The sequence below is a fragment of the Gopherus evgoodei genome, chromosome 9 (genome assembly GCF_007399415.2).
Source record: "Gopherus evgoodei ecotype Sinaloan lineage chromosome 9, rGopEvg1_v1.p, whole genome shotgun sequence".
In the NCBI taxonomy this organism is placed as follows: domain Eukaryota; kingdom Metazoa; phylum Chordata; order Testudines; family Testudinidae; genus Gopherus; species Gopherus evgoodei.
This window is the reverse complement of record NC_044330.1, coordinates 51,269,415-51,287,132: the sequence shown is the minus strand read 5'-3', so window position 1 is coordinate 51,287,132 and position 17,718 is coordinate 51,269,415. Positions and strand designations below refer to the sequence as shown.

Sequence of the window (17,718 nt, the reverse complement as noted above, 5' to 3'; positions counted from 1 at the left end):
GTCCCTTTTCCTCGTTTGTTTTGCTGAGTTAATTAATGTCATATATTGAATGGTCATTTACTACATGAATCTTTGGACTTTAAGTACTGTACTTAAATCTGGCAAACATTAATCTCTCAACAAGCTCATATTAAATTGTCATGAGGTCCTTCACTGGTGAGATGGCATTTATGCAAGCAGCATGGAGTACTATTGGGTCTATCTTGTTATTCATTACTGAGCAAAATGATTGAATTCATGTAAATATTATTTGTCCTATCCCATTTTGCATTTTTGTAAGAAGGAATAGGTGACAGGAAGCAGAGCTTAGACTTGAGATTCTCTGCTGTTTGGGGGATAAATCCCACTTAGATAAGAGTCATTTGCAAAACCTCACTCTTTCATGGAAATTAATCGGCTCATAGATTTTTATGGCCAGAAGGGGCCACTGTGATCAGTGGAATCTGACCCCCTGCATAGCACAGGCCATTGGACTTCTCTGAGTTAATTCCTGCTGTGACAGACTGACGGTGTCCTGAAATATGCTGAACAAACCTTCAGGAATTAAGATAAACTTTACTGAGTTAAATTAAACCTTACTGAATGAGGGTTAATGCCTTTAGGGTAGATTGTATCAAAAATATAATAGTGTATGTGTTCTTGTGGCATTGTATGTACCTTCTCCAGTTGAGAAGGGGATGCTAATGTACTTCCTCCATTAGCAACCATTTGAAGCTACCCTCTGTAGAGATATACTAGTTCAAACTGGTTTCTCCAGGGACCAACTGACAAAGAAAGGGTCGGATACATAGTCTGGTTTTTAAGTGGCTCAGGGCCTTCTCCCTGATCCAGCAAATGGACAGGACTCCAGGACCATGCAGGGCCCCAATCCTTAGGGTAGGGTTGGAAGGGCTGGATGATTGTTCTGAGCTGAAGCTGTGATTAACTTGTAACCACAAGGAATCCCCCTTGGGTGGGATACTGAAGGTCTTCTCTTACCAGAGCCTGTCTTAGGAGTGAGGTTAACTCTGATAAGCTTTTTAGCATGCGTATAGATTCTTTTTATTGTTTTTAATATATTTTCTCTGTAAGGCTTGTTACCTTACGAATATAGCAGGCTTGCGTGGGAAGTGGTATGTGATACCTAACAACTGTCTCTGAAAAGAAACCAAGCAAGTCTATTTGGGCAGATTGTGCTGGGGATGATACAGTGAAGGCAGGCAACTGTACAGCCTGGGAATACCCCAGTCAGAAGAGAGGGGGACACCTGTCTCCACCCAGGAAAGGCAACAGCGGAGGAGCTAGAAGCCTGAGACTGGGTACCTATGCTGGACTCCGGAGGGGAAATACTGATGCGATTGCCCTGAACTGTGGCTCCTTCTTCAAGTCTAAATACTGTGGTTGACCTAGAGCACATCTACTAGAAAGTCATCCAGTTTCCTTTTAAAAGTTCCAGTAATGGAGAATCCACTACATCCCTTGGTAAATTGTTCAATGGCTAATTACCCTCACTTTAAAAATTGCACCTTAGTTCTAGTCAGAACTCGTTGAGGTTCAACTTCCTGCCACTGGATCATGTTAGATCTTTGTCTGCTCAGTTGAAGAGCCCATTATCAAATTTCTGTTCCTCATGTAGGTACTTACAGACTGTGATCAGGTCACTGCTTAACTTTATCTTTGTTAAACAGATTGAGCTCCTTGAGTCTGTCACTATAAGCCATGTTTTCTAATCCTTTAATCATTCTCATGACCCCTCTCTAATTTATTAACATCCTTCTTAAATTGTGGACATCAGAACTGCATGCACTATTCCAGCAGCAGTCACCACAGTGCCAAATTCAGAGGTAAAATAACCTCTGTACTCCTGCTCAAGATTCTGGTTTATGCATCCAAGGATCACATTAGGCCTTTTGGCCACAGTGTCATGCTGGGAGCTCATGCTCAGCTGATTATCCACCATGACCCCAAAATCTTTTTCGGAGTCACTGCTTCCCAAGACAGAGTCCTCCATCCTGAATGATGGCCTACATTCTTTGTTCTTAGATCAGGGGTTCCCAAACTTCATGGCATTGCGGCCCCCTTCTGACAATAAAAATTACTACACAACCCCAGGAGAGAGGACTGAAGCCTGAGCCCACCCAAGTCTCACTGCCCCAAGCTGGGGACAAAGCCTGAATCCCACTGCCCCAGGGGGGTGGGGGGGGGGAAGGAGGGCAAAGCTAAGGGCTTCAGCCCCAGGTGTAGGGGCTTGTAACCTCCCCACTGCCCAGGCCTGAAGCCCAGGCTTTGGCCCCGGGCTTTGAGTTTGGCCATAGGTGGTGGGACTGGGGCTTCAGCTTCAGCCCCGGGCCCCAGCAAGTCTAATGATGGCCCTGGCGACCCCATTAAAACGGAGTCATGATCCACTTTGGAGTCCAGATCAGCAGTTTGAGAACCACTGTCCTAGATGTTTGTCCTCACATTTGGCTGTATTGAAATACATACTGTTTGCTTGCACCCAGTTTACCAAGCAATCCCAATCAATCTGTATCAGTGATTTGTCCTCTTCATTATTTATCACTCCCCAAATCTTCAAATCTTCATCTTCAAACTTTATCAGTGATGATTTTATGTTTTCTTCCAGGTCATTGATAAAAATGTTACACAGTATAGGGTCAAAACCGGATACCTGCAGGTCCTCACTAGAAACTCATCGGCTCGATGATCTTTCCTCATTTACAATTACACTTTGAGACCTGCCAGTTAGCCAGTCTAATCTATTTGAAATGTGCAATATTGATTTTGTATCATTGTAGTTTCTTAATCTAAATGTGTGAGGTACCAAATCAAATGCCTTACAGGAGTCTAAGTATATTACAACTGTGACAGAAATGGCAATGTCCTACAATATCTTTGGGAGATCTTACCGAATTCAGTTGATGTATCTTTGTGGTGGAGGGATTGTATGTAATTTCATGAGGGACAGTAACCACAGCTCCTCCAAGATCTAAGAACAAATGAGGGTCATTAGGCAAATTCACTCAGATTGCGACATCTCCAAAGAAGTACCACCATCTGGAGAGGCTCACATATACTAGTTCAAACTGGATTCTCCAGAGACCAACAAAGAAAGGAATTTTGGATAAATAGCCAGAGTTTAAACTGATTCAGGACCTTATTTCTGATCTAGCAAATGGACAGGATCTTCTGTTCAAAGGGGAGGGAACGGTCCCTGTGGAAGGATTGGAAGAACTGACACCTGCTAGAGTCTAAGGTTGAAGTTGAGGTGACCTCTGTTTTCACTGTAATGCTTTAGGAATAAATGTGTGTGCTTAGAAAGAGTTGTGTGGTAAGTTGTAATTGCTGGCAATTACAGCTTTTCATACCTTTCGGCTAGAAAACAAAGCACACATATGATTTGTTTAGGCACTCTGGCTTGCTGGGAATATTAGAATGCAGGGAGGGAACTGTACAGCCTGGAAAATGCCTGGTCAGGGAGGGAGTGAGGCATAGGTCTCTGCTCAAGAGAAACCATGGCTGAGGAGTCAGGAGTCTAAAAGTGGATGCCCTCAGGGAATCAACGGTGGAATACAGGTGCAGTTGTCTTGAACTGTGACAATATCAATACTGTTACCTTTATCAACAAACTTGTTATCGCATAAAATAATGATATCAAGGTGGTCTGACAAGATCTGTTTTCCCTAAGTTCCTGTTCATTGTCATTCATTCTGTTTTTTAATTCATTATTAACTGAATGCTATATCATCATCATATCATTGCATAATTTTGCCCAAGTTCAATGTCATACTGACAGGCCTATAATTACTCAGGTCATCCCTTTTACCTTTTTAAATTTTGGCATAACATTAGCTTACTTCCAGTCCACGTAGAAGTTCCCTGGTGTTCCAAGACTTATTAAAACCAATATTAATGGTCCCAAGAGCTCCATGGCTAGGGCTCTTAAAACTCTTGCATGTAAGTTTTCTGGACCTGCTGATTTAAAAATGTCTGACTTTAGTAGCTGCTGCTTAACATACTCCTGAAATATTAGTGGAATGGAAAGACAGTCACCATCATCATATGATATGAATGTATCATCTGGCTTTTTCCCAAATACAGAACGGAAATATTTATTGAACACTTCTGCCTTTTCTGCATTATTATTATTGACAGTTCTACCATTTCCATCTTCAATAACATTGTTAAGGTTCCTTTTGCTCCTGATAAACTTTTTAAGAAATACTCTTCTTATTGTCCTTAACTCTTTTGGCTATAGAGTTCTCTTTTTGTTTGTGATGGGAAATGCACTTTACACCAACCCTGAAGGGGTTAAGGTGGCTCAGAAAAAGCTAGTTAATCTTAACACTAGAGGGGAGAGTTGGGCTTGACTGATAAGGCTAATTGATGATGAAGCTCAGCTACGGCGGGCAACCAATAGAATGACCAAGGGTAGGTCAGACAAGAGCTGATTGCTACCCACAAGGAGGCACCAGAGTGGTAAGTGGACCCTGTTACAGTGTCCTTTTGCATCCCTTATCCATTTTCTACAGTTTCTAGCTTCTAGTTTATATTCATTGCTAACAATTTCCCCTTTTTCCATTTTATATACATGTCTTCTTTCTTGCAGTTGTTTTGGCTCATAATTGTTTCCATTAGAAACTGGCCTTTCTAAACCACCAAGTTTATTGATTACTTGCACGTAAGCAACCACTGACTTTTAGTTCTATGATCAATTCCTCATGATCTATCAAGGTGAAGTCTGATATAGAATCCCCCTGGATTGGATGCAATACTATTTGAGTTAGAAAATTGTCATCTATAACATATAGAAACTCCAGTGACATTTTTAGTATTGGCAGCAGGAAACCTCCAGTACATGTCATTTAGATTGAAGACCCTCATTACAGCCCAGGTTTTCCCCCCTGCACATTATAGATTAGTGCTCAAGGATTGTCACTTGATAAATTGCCCTGTTCTGTTCATTCCCTCTGAAGCATCTGGCACTAGCCACTATCGGAAGATAGGTCACTGGGGTAGATGGACCATTGGTCTGACCCAGTAGGCAATCGGTCTTATTTTTTGGTCATCCTATCTCCAAGTGTGATTTGGTGTCTGTAGCAGACACCCCTCTTGTGTTTTAGCCATAGATCCATATGATAACAAGCATTCAAGATAATTTACTTCCTAATTGTCAGAGACTCGGAAACAGGCAATACCATTTTTGACTGAGTTACTCTCCCTCTCCACTTTTGCCCACTAGACCCTTCCTAACCCAATTATAACCATTGATTTTAATATTCCAATCATGCAAATCTTCCCACCTGGTTTCAGTAATACTGTTGTCATAAATATAAAGGGAAGCGTAACAACCTTCCTGTATACAGTACTATAAAATCCCTCCTAGACAGAGGCACAAAAATCCTTTTATCTGTAAAGAGTTCAGAAGCTCAGGTAACATGGCTGACTCCTGACCAAAAGGACCAATAAGGGGACAAGATACTTTCAAATCTGGAGTGGGAGGGAGGCTTTGTTTTCTCTGTTCTTTGTCTGTCTGTTCCATGTGGCTTTTGCCGGAGACGGATCAAAGAAGCAAGCAGTCCAACTCCTATAAAGTTAGTAAGTATTTAGCAAGGAAATGCATTAGATTATCTTTTGTTTTGACTTGTGAATTTCTCTGTGCTGGGGGGAATGTGTATCCCTGTTTTTTCTTTTTGTAACTTTAAGCTTTTGTCTAGAGGGAAACCCTTTGTGTTTTGAATCTGATTGCCTGTGAGATTATCTTCCATTCTAATCTTACGGAGGTACTCTTTTCATCTTTTTTCTTTCTAATAAAGTTCTGTTTTTTTTAAGAATCTGATTGGTTTTTTTAGTATCCTAAAAACCCAAGGCTGGTCTCTGCTCTTCTTGTTTATTCTCAAGCTCCCCCAGGAAAAGGGGTGTAGGGTTTGGGGGGATATTTTGGGGAAATAGGACTCCAAGTAGTCCTTTCCCTGATTCTTTGTTTGAATCACTTGGTGGTGGTAGCATTACCTAATCCAAGGTACAAGGGAGAATTTGTGCCCTGGGGAAGTTTTAACCTAAGCTGGTAGAAATAAGCTTAGCAGGTCTTTCATGTGGGTCCCCACACCTTTACCTTAAAGTTAAGAGTGGGGAGGGAACCCTGACACTGTCTACATCAAATTTATGTTAATAAATGAACAATTCCAATTCTTCTTGTTCATTACTCAGGCTCCTAGCTTTGGTGTATAGGCAACTAATGTATTCTTTTCATGTCCCTTGGTGCTTTGACGTCTTGATTTTGTACTAAATGAATGCTCAATGTTCCACGAAACCAAAACCCTCTATCTTACATTACTGCCCTGGCAGCAGTTAACCTCTGGAATGTCTGACTTCCATCTTTCTTTGCTCATGAGACAGGAAAGGTCTCAGAGATCACTTGAATATTCTCCTTCAGCCCCATGCTGAGTTCTGTAAAGTTGTCTATAGTCTGCAAGGTATCCTGTGAAACAATGTCATTGAGGCCAATGGATTCTTGCCTGCTGAGTTCAGAAGCCTAGTCAATCTTAGAGTGATGTCGCATGTCTTGGCGCCAATAAGGCAGCACACCATCCTGCTATCTGCCTGTTCTTTGCAGAATGTTCTTTCCATTCTCCTTTGCATAGCATTCCCATCTAGGTATTATCTGTCTTCTGTGGATGGCTGGAGATCTCTTCACAGATACACTTGATAGTCTTCCAGCTTGAGCTGAGCAGCCATTCTCAGGAATGTCCAATACACCTGTTCCATTTGACTAGCTGTCTCTTCAAAGACATTTTCTGCAGTTTCCATGCTGAGAAGCTGATTGGATAATTTTAGCTGTGTGGAATTCCTCCCAGTCCTTTCTGGTAGTTACAGCCTGCCTGTCCTCATTGCCTCCAACAGAGTAGAATGCCAGCTCGACCTCTTGCTCTGGTGGTTACTAACTCTCTGATTTCCACACTCTCTCATTCTTTGGCCACCAGTTAATTTCTTCCTTAATTCTGGGGTGACGATGCTTCCTGAATCTGGTTGTTCCAGTACTCTACATCCTCTCTGATGCTCTGCAGTGTCAGTCTTTGTAATTCAAAACAAGAAATCTTTCCTTCCAGCACAATCACCAACTCACACTTTGTACCCAGGAAGTCCCTTCTGGCTTCAGGCAGGAAAAAAAACATTCCCCATCTGTTGCAGGTTGCAATCACTGATCTGTTGCTGGCCATCACACTATTGAGCATAGAATTGTACCTAGAAAGAGAACCTCTCATGCACCTTCCTGTGAACTCCATACAGAAGTCCCCTGTTTGCCCCTACTGTTCACCTGCTATGTCACATTAATAATTTCAACCAGAAATATTAACCCCAAATAATCATTGAAATGGAGCAGCCTCAATTTACATCAGTCTGCCAGCATTTGTTCTGCATGATTTTAAACATACTGCTGGAACAATACTTGCATATTCTGAACATGCCACAAAGCATTTCCCTGATGTAGCAATTTTAATGTAATGACATTTTAAAGTCAGATTACAATTTAATATAGTTTGAATTTAGTACCTATTTCTGTAATATACGGAGTCACTCTATATTAGTTGTATCTTATATGACTGATCAATAACTGAAAACCGTGATTTGCTCAATCTGCCCAACAAGTGGATTTGTCACGTACGTATTTATTGTATAATGAAGTGGGTAGAAGAGTAGTTTTTGGCTGCATGGCAAAGAACTGAAAGGGGGAAGATCTGATGTGGTTGTATTTTTGAGGAAGACATGAGCCTGCTGCTCTTGGCATTGCAATGGGTGTGAAATATGCTAGGACAGTTCTGATAAGAGCTTGGTTTATTATTATTGAGATAGCTAAGAGGAAATGAGAGAAGACAGCCCTGAATCCCTGAGCACACAGTTCTGAGGAAGCACCCCAATCCATACAACTTGTGGAGTGTTTGCTGGTCAGATCCCTGGGTTTCTGATGCTGGAGACTGCATAGTTCGAGGTGCAATTCAGTCATTTTGGACCATCTCAGCAGAAGTTTCTTTTTCTTCTTTCCCCCAGGTCCCTCCATATCCCAGAGAGTCCTGACAATTCTCTACCATTTTTCTGTTCTTTTATACTGTCATGACGGAGTGCATTCACTGCTGGTGGCACTTCCTCTTGGTCGTTCTGAGGATTAGCTCCAGCCAGACATTGCACCCTCCTTTGATGGTGTCTCTTCTGGCTTCCTCTCACCCTGCAGACCCCTCTTGCTCCAGGAATTGCAGCCTCCTCCTCTGGAGGACTGTCATTACATGGTTTCCCCTTCCTCGTGTGTGTCTGAGTGTGTGTAACCAAGTCTTTCCAGGACAAACTGTCTCAGGCAGTCCACTGTCCTCTACCTGGCATGTGCCATGTCCCCCTTCTCTGGGTTCACCAGCCTTCCAATTCCCTTCTCCCAGGAAGTAACTATGGACTACTCTCTAGCTGCTAACACACCTCCCTTCTCTCAAGGAGTGACTGCAGCCTACTTCCCTACAGCCCTGTCTGTTGCCAACTTCCTGGTTTTATAAATCCAGCTCAGCTCCTCCCCCACCTGGACTTCATCAACCAATTAGGCCCTAGCACTCCCTGGGTTTCCTCCAGGTGCTGCCTATACAATTTCCTCCAGGTGCTGCCTATACAATTTCCTCCAGGTGCTGCCAGATTACAATTTAATATAGATTACAATTTAATATAGTTCAGGCAGGAAAAAAAACATTCCCCATCTGTTGCAAGTTGCAATCACTGATCTGTTGCTGGCCATCACACTACTGAGCATAGAATTGGCCTAATTTACCCTCTCAGGGCAAGTGTGGGGAGTACACCCATCACATATACACCTCTACCCTGATAGAACGCTGTCCTCAGTAGCCAAAAAATCTTACCGCGTTATAGGTGAAACTGCATTATATCGAACTTGCTTTGATCTGCTGGAGCATGCAGCCCCCTCCCATCCCACCCTGGAGCACTGCTCTACCGCGTTATATCCGAATTCATGTTATATTGGGTCATGTTATATTGGAGCAGAGGTGTACATTCTTCCTCAAGATCACCAGCCTTACAACCAAAGAAGATCTAATGGGGTCATCAGCAGATGTGCCTCTTAACCTGCTGAATGTCCAAGTCTCCCGATGTCTCGACCACTCAATTTTAGAAAAAAACCCACAAGTGTTATCCCTCCTGGGTATTCTAGTGTAACAAGGCTCCAGATGTTTCCACTGCTCTTACCACCAGGCTACTGAAAACCTCCTTTCATACAGGCCATTGAAGATAGTAACTTGGTAACCAACTATTCTGGGCCAAAAATGAACTTGGCAAGCTCAGGTCTTATCCATAGGCTCAGGTCTGTGTCCTAGAGGATGAAGTACCACAAGGATGTCTCACTGCCTAGGACAAAATATAGTCTTTGTGGCTCACCAGTGGAAGATCTGAGGTCCTGATGCCGAATCCACTTTCAAACCCCTAGTTGTTGACGAAAGATCTGGTGGAGGTGGGAGGAGGGGCAGCAGGCTGGCAGCATGTTTTTGGTGTTAACATCTGTATTCTGTATGCATTAAGTTTATGGGAATGGACAGAAGGACATGTACAATCATTTTAAATTACCTTTGTTGGTTATGTAAATGAAATTTTAGTGGTATGTTAGCTTTGATTATGATGTTTCAGATCTTATTTTTCCGACATTGGACCCAACACAGGCATAAATAAGAGTTCTGCTGATATTTCCCATCAGAAGTAAAATGGCTGTGTTTGAAAACACATTTTCAAAATCTTTGTTCTTGTTGTCAAGATAGGAAATGTTTTGCGTAGCACGTTTGTATGTATAACACGCGGTAGAGCTACATCAGTGATGACAGGCTGCTTGTGGAAAAAATACTCCACCTTGTTTGACCTGCATTATGGAGACTTGGCTGAAATTATGTCACCAGTAAAACAAGCTCATTCTTCATAAAGCAGCTTTAGATTAATTTTTTAATCTCCTTGGTTTGTGTTTCTTTGTTTGGCTGATAGACTTTCATTTGAAAACCCAGTCCCCTGGATTTTGGATTTAAAAAAATCATTTTGATAGAATTACTGCAGACCTTGTCTAGTTGTGGCTTTATTCTGGATGTTAACAGTGCTCACATTCAGAGTTCCCCTTTGCTTTATAGGAGTGCATGGCACATGAAAAAAACCTTTAAACTCCACTGGCATTTTACTTTTTATGTGGTTCTCAGACTATTTTTGATTTATTTATATTACTGTAGAATGCAGGAGCCCTAGTCATTGTGGTAGGTGCTGCGCAAACCCAGATCAAGACTGTCTCTTCCCCAAGGAGCTTACAATCTAAGTATATGAGACAAAACATGGAGAAAGACAGGGGAGTACAATGAGACAATATGAGTGATAGGCAGTGGGCCAGTAGCCCAACCATTGTCAAGTTTTTTGTAGGCATTGCAGCAAAGAAGAGTTTTTATGAAGTATTTGAAGGAGGATATTGAGTTAGTTTTGTAGATGTTTACAGGGAGTTCCTCCCAAGCATGAGGAGCAGCATGGGAAAAAGCACAAAGGTGTTTGTTTGAAAATTTGACAAATGAGCAATGGAGGCTGGCATCATGGATTAGTTGAAGGCAAGAATCAACGTTTCAGTAGCAAACAAGAGAATGGTAGGGTGGGGCTAGGCCATAAACAGCCTCGAAAATGAAGACATGTAACATATGTCTGATGTGCTAGAGAAGCAGGAGCCAATGGAGGGATGCAAAAAGCGGGGGCGACATAGTCAAAGAAATAAGCTAGGGAACTGATCTTTCCAGCAGAGTTCTGAATGGATGTGAGCAGGCCAAGATGGCATTTGGCAAGAACAGGGAAAATAATGTTGCAGTTATCAAGGTGCAAGATGAGAGTCTGAACCCAAGTTTTAGAATTGAGGATGGATAGGGAAGACCGTTTCTGAACAATGTTATGTAGAAAGAGTCTGCAAGATTTAAATGTAGCCTGGGTGTGAAGATGTAGAGAACAGTATGAGTTGAAGATGACAGCCAGATTACAGGCCTGAGGGACAGGCAGGATGATGGTAGTCTCCACAGTGGTTGAGAAAGAGGGTTGGGAGGGAGACTAAGAACTCTGTTTTAGCCAAGTTCTCTTTAAGCTGATGGCTAGACATCCATAAGGGTTTCTTAGCCTTAACCAGTGAAAAACACTCAAACAGGTCTTAAAAAGAAAGCTTTATATAAAAAGAAAGAAAAAGGACATAAAATGGTCTCTATATCAAGGTGACAATATACAGAGTCACTTGCTTAAAAGAAAAAATAAACAGCCTTCCCCAAACAGAATACAATTTAACACATTCCAGCAACTACACAAATGTAAATACAAAAAAACAATAGAAACCTATTGTCTTACTATCCTTGTACTTACAACTTGGAAACAGAAGATTAGAAAGCCTGGAGATAGAAAAATCACTCTCAGAGCCCAGAAAGAGAACAGAACAAGAACAAAGGACTCACACCCAAAACTTCCCTCCACCCAGATTTGAAAAAGTCTTGTTTCCTGATTGGTCCTCTGGTCAAGTGTTGTTTGTTACCCCTTTCCAGGTGAAAGAGACATTAACCCTTAGCTATCTGTTTATGACACAGGCCAAGATTTTAGTTTGGACAGGAGTGGAGAGGTAGACCTGACAATCATCTGCATAGTTGAATTTATGTTTATGGATGAGATAATGTACAGAGGGAGAAGAGGAGAGGTCCTCAGACAGAGCTCTGTGGAACCCCCAGAAGAAGTTGGAGAAGGGATGAGGAGAATCCTCCAAAGGACAAGCTAAAGGAGTTGAGGGATGGGGTAGCAGTTGGAGAGGCAAGTGGGGTCCAGGGTAGGATTTTTAAGATAGGAGAGACTAAAGCATGTTTATGGCACTTTTTGTTTTTTTTCCTCCTATTTCCCCTGGCTCCTTTTCATCTCTAGGCTCATGGATTGTGCTGTTCACCGTTATTGTTTGGACTTCCTCTCCTGGAGTTATGTCCTAAACCAGGGGTGGGCAAACTTTTTGGCCCAAGGGCTACACTGGGTGGGGAAATTGCATGCAGGGCCATGAATGTAGGGCTGGGGCAGGGGGTTGGGGTGTGGCAGAAAGTGTGGGGTGTGGGAGGGGGTGCAGTTTGCAGGAAGGGGCTCATAGCAGGGGGTTGGGATGTGGGCTCCGGCTTGGCACCCAGGGCCGGCTCTACCTTTTTTGCCATCCTAAGCAAAAAAAAAGAGCGCCGCCCTGCCGTAACCCCCGCCCCCCAAGTGCCACGCAAGCCCCGCCCCCAAGCGCCACCCAAGCCCCTGCCTCCCCAAGCGCTGTGCCACCCAAACTCCCACCTCCCGGAGCGCCACGCCGCCCGAAGCCCCCTCCAAATGTTGCGCTGCCCAATCCCCCCCCCGAGCGCCACACCACCAAAACATGGCTCCCCCCTCCAAGCACTGCCCGGTGGAAACAAAAACAAACAAAAAAACTCCTCCAAGGTGCTGCCCCAAGCACATGCTTGGTCAGCTGGTGCCTTGAGCCGGCCCTGTCGGCACCCCTTACCTTGAGCAACCCTGGGGTGGCTGCAGCATGCAACGGGGCTAAGGCAGGCTCCCTGCCTGCCCTGGCCCTATGCCACTCCCAGAAGTGTCTGGCACCATGTCCCTGCAGCCTCTGAGGGAGTGCGGAGCAGAGGGCTCTGTGCACTGCCTTGCGGGTACCTCCCCCAAAGCTCCCATTGGCCACAGGCAAGGTCAGCGCGTGGAGTCCTCTCCTGCAGGGGCTACAGGGACATGGTGCTGGCCACTTCCGGGAGTGGCGCAGGGCCAGGGAAGCAGGGAGCCTGTCTTAGCCCCGCTGCGGGCAATCCTACAGGCCAGATCCAAAGCCCTGACGGCAATCCCATGGGACTTAGTTTGCCCACCCCGTCCTAGACCCTCTCCAATCTGGCTTCCACCCCTTGCACTCCACTGAAACTGCTCTCACCAAAGTCTGTAATATGACTTCTTCCTAGCCAAAGCCAGTATATCCCATCCTTCTCCTCCTTGATCTGTCAGACTCCTTCAACACAATCAACCATGCTCTTCTTGAAATTTTGTCCTTTGTCCTTCCTTAGCTCTCAGGACTCTGTCTTCACCTGGTTCTCCTCCTACCCATCTAGTTGCTCCTTCAGCTTTGTTCTTTGGAGGATCATAGAATCATAGATTATTAGGGTTGGAAGGGACCTCAGAAGATCATCTAGTCCAACCCCCTGCTCAAAGTAGGACCAATCCCCAAATGGCCCCCTCAAGGATTGAACTCACAACCCTGTGTTTAGCAGGTCAATGCTCAAACCACTGAGCTATCCCTCCCATTATCCAAATTTAACATTTGTTGTAATATTTGTATTATTTTAACAGCATTTTCAGTTAGCCCAGTAGATTGTGGGTAACCTGGACTTGATGTAATATGCTTGAAATCATATGCTATGGCAAAACTTAATCTCTTGACTGTGAAATTGAAGTCCATTATCAATCATTACCACATTGAGAATGCCATGCAAAAACTGATTTAATTTTATTAATGAATTGTTTGGCACAAATGTTTTCTAGTATAGCAATTTCAGGAAAATGCAAAAAATAATCAAGAACTATAGCATAAGCATGTCTTTTATATTCAAATAGATGGAAACCTACTTTAGACTAAAGTCTTGTTTTCTAGAATAAATGTAATAGGCTGTTTAGACTGAGCATTTCTACATTTTTGATGTATGTCACTCTCTTTTATGTAAACCTCTATGTTTTGGTTCATTTGTGGTCAATACAGAACCTCTCTTTCTCTACCTTTACTTTTTTCTATGGCTAAATGTCCCTCATGTATATGTTTCAATATTACTACCCTATGCCTTTAAACAGAATTCCTTGAATTACTGAAAAGTCTTTAATAAGTTGATTATATGGCTTCATTATCACTTTATTATATCATTTTTCAATAGCTGTAATAATCTTTTGTAAATTCTCGGTCTGTCTAGTTGCTTGTACAATTTCTTCTCATACTCTTTCTGATATAGGAAACAATTTTTAAATACATCTACATGTGCCACATCTTCCCCTTCAATTACATTGGTTATATCATAAACTCTAAAAAGAGTATCAGTAACAATTAATGATTTTCCTGGCTGATATTCTAATTTTAAATCAAATGCCAAATTCCATTTCTAGAGTTTGAAATTCCACGTAGCACAGAGTCTGGAAGATCAAGTTCTGTACTTCACTAGGGTTAAATTCTAGTTTGTTTCCTCTTGCTTACGTATGACAGTTTTCTGCATGCATGTTCCAAAAATAGATGAAAGTTCTATAGCGCTAATTTACAGCTGGAGAACTTAGGTACTCAAAAGTGCCTTTCAAAGGGTCACACTAGAAGTCAATGGCAGAGCTGCAAATAGAATCTAGATTCCCTGATTTCTACTGCCCTGCTCCAGCTACCTCCCATATGATAATGTATGAATTGGAGAAACGACATAAATTACGCAGGGATATATGTGCTCTGGATACCACCGCAAAATGGTTCTACATCCTTGAATAGACATTAGCTTGATGTTACATCTTCACTTTTCAAACAGTGCTCCAATTAGCACTCTAAGTGCTCTCAAAGACAGAATTAAAATGTTTTTCCCCCAATTTTCCATTTACTTTTTTCCCATCTACACTCCCCTGTTTATTTGCACAGAGACCTACTTTACGTGCTGGAAGTACCAAAGGAGCCTATTTTCAGAGGTGTACTTAACAATTCCTGGTACTTACAGACTCTGTTTCTCTCTTGCTTTTATCACTAGGACTGGGAACAATGGGCCGAGGCATTGTGACTTCTCTGGTGAAGGCCAAGATGTCCGTAGTAGCTCTAGAGCAGGATCAGAAGCAGCTGGAGGTAGGAGCAAGAGCTGTGACATCCCTTCTAGAACGTGAGGCTTCAAAAATGCAGTGGATTGGTCAACGCCCAGATGCCTGTGATCCCGCCCTTCTCCAATTCACTGTGGACTTCAGTGTGTTACAGGATGCAGATCTAGTTATTGAGGCTGTGTTTGAGGACATGGCACTGAAGAAGGAGATCTTCCATAAGTTGTCAGCAATCTGCAAGCCAGGGTCCTTCCTGTGCACTAACACCTCCGCCCTGGATATTGATGAGATTGCTTCAGCCACCAGTCGCCCTCACCAGGTCATTGGTACTCACTTCTTCTCACCTGCCCACGTAATGAAGCTGGTAGAAGTAATCCGTGGTCGTCACACGTCGCCCATCACCATTGCCACTGCCATGGGTTTAGCCAAAACTATAGGCAAAATAGGGGTTGTAGTAGGGAATTGCTTTGGATTTGTTGGGAACAGAATGATGGCTCCTTATGCTGAACAGGCAGTTTTTCTGCTAGAAGAAGGATGTAAACCAAAAGAAGTAGATCAAGCTCTAGAGGGATTTGGTTTCAATATGGGGCCCTTCCGAATGTTAGATCTTGCTGGGCTTGATGTGGGCTGGAGATCTCGGAAAGGGCAGGGCCTGACTGGACCTGAACTGGCTCCAGGAACTCCTGCTCGCCTGCGTGGCAGGAGGAGATACAGCCCACTGCCTGATCTTCTATGTGAGGATGGAAGGTATGGCCAGAAGACTGGCAGGGGCTGGTACCAATATGAGAAACCTGGGGCTAGAATAGCTAATCCAGATCCATGGCTTCACAATTTCCTGATTGGGTATAGAGATGCCCATCATATTAAGGCACGTTTCATAGACGAGGAGGAAATCCTGGAGCGCTGTCTGTATACCCTCATCAATGAGGGCTTCCAGATCTTAGATGATGGAATAGCTTCTGCCCCAGAAGATATTGATGTAATCTACATCCATGGCTATGGGTGGCCAAAGCACAGAGGTGGCCCCATGTTTTATGCTTCCACCATTGGGTTACCTCGCATTCTGGCTAAACTGCAAAAATATTCTGAGGCCCATCCTGACATTCCCAGAATGCAACCCAGTGCTTTTCTGAAGAAATTGGTGTTCGTGGGAAGCCCACCCTTGAAGGAGTGGATGTCCCATGCAGGACACCAGAGCAGTAAGCTGTGATGTCCCTGCAGCCTGCTCTACTCGTTCAGCCACTTGTCTAGTGGTGAAAAGTATCTCTCACTGCCATAATCAGTGATGTCTGTTCCAATCAAACCCAATGCACAGCAGGTTGAAGAATAATGTCTGGCTCAGCTGAGCAGAATAACTACTCCCTCTAATGGTAGTTGCTGTCGCTTTCCTTTCCCTGCTCACAATGCACCCATCCCTCCCATCTCACTAGTGCACCACACATGCCCTCAAGCTGCTGGTAGGAGACCCCTTCTGGCTGACTGTTTCCTGACAAGCTGCACTCACCTGACTGCTGGATCCTAACAGCTGGTGTTCTTAACTGCCTGCCTCTCCTCATTCCTCTGGTGAGGGAGGGAGCAACTCCTGGCAGCTCTTGAGACAGTTGAAAGTGGGAGGGTAGGCCGGGGGTCCTGGCTCGGGGAGACAGAGCCAGTGAAGATTCACTGCAGACAGGTATCCTCACCTAGCTCTGCCTCCCAGCAGCTACAGATCTCTTGTTCCTGCCACAGAACCCTCTAGTGACCAAAGGCAAAACGTAGGAACTAGTCCCTGTGGGAGAGCCACCGGAACCATCCAGTTTACTAAGGATTCATTTACACGATGGACCTTCCCCTCCCAAGGGGAACAGATTAGACTGTCCCAGATAATGGTCTCTTCACGGAGTGCACGTTTGTGGGGTTTTGGATTGGCTGGAGGGAGAGGAGAATGGTACAAAATGGAACTGTGCATTTTGGAAATAAATTGTGATGCAGTGAACAGAGCATTCAGGGCTAGTATCAAGGGATAGCACTCAGCACCTACCTCCACCCCCAAAATAACACGAATATACACAGCACAATCACAGAAGACTATGACCTGCTTATTAGCTAGTGGCTGGAAGATCACATCCTTTCCCCCTCCTTCCTGCCCTCCAACCTCTTCCTCCAGACAAAAGTTCCTCCTCTCCAAGAGGGAGTGTGTGTGTGTTTCCAGAACTCCTCACCTGCTTTTCTAGCCTGACTGCTGGCAGCTGCTCAGCGCAGAAGGCATGGAGGGCTTTGTGCACTATAAGTGACAGGAGAAAAGCCTTTCTGTGGCACTTCAGTGTTTCAGATGTACAAAGGGCACCATGGAAAGTAAATGGGCTCAAGAGCTCTGCAGATAGGAGTGGTGCTGCAGGCAGGGAGGGAAGTCTCCAGCAGATAGAACAGGAAGAGAAATATTTGCTTTTCTGAACTTAGCCCTGAGGGGTAAGGACTCCTCTTGCTCTTGTGCAAAGAGCACAGCTCCCAGTCGCTGGCGGTTGAGCCTCATGGCTCCAGAACACACGGATTCTCTTCTTAGAAAAAGCAGCTTTTCAAGACATATCTGAAATCAGACTCTGCTTTGTTTCATTAATTTTTAATAAAGCTGATTTTCATTTTCTGTCATCACCTACATTGTATTATCAAGCGTTGCTGCATTGTCCCCCCACATGTACACTGGTCACTTTTTTGCCCAGTGGTAGCAGATATCAGGGTCTCGCAGGTCAGTTTCCCAGGGGTAGACACCCACAGAGCCCCCGGCATCAGGTTAGCAGATCAAACAGCTTCAGCCACCTGTGATTGTCTATAGATAAAAGAACCAGTTGATGGTAGCCATCAACACCTTCCAGCATAACAATGCACCCCATGTCAGCT

General features: G+C 43.9%; 1 protein-coding gene across 2 annotated transcripts in view; it reads left to right on the top strand.

Moving 5' to 3' along the window:
• The window catches only part of EHHADH (enoyl-CoA hydratase and 3-hydroxyacyl CoA dehydrogenase), a 50,599-nt gene extending 33,135 nt beyond the window's left edge, over positions 1-17,464 (top strand). For both annotated transcript variants that reach the window (XM_030575328.1, XM_030575329.1), the window contains one exon: positions 14,781-17,464. In XM_030575328.1, coding sequence (XP_030431188.1) covers positions 14,781-16,051 — 1,271 coding nt within the window. In that variant the 3' untranslated portion in view covers positions 16,052-17,464. The remainder of the gene's footprint in view (positions 1-14,780) is intronic.
• Positions 17,465-17,718: the final 254 nt, after the last annotated feature.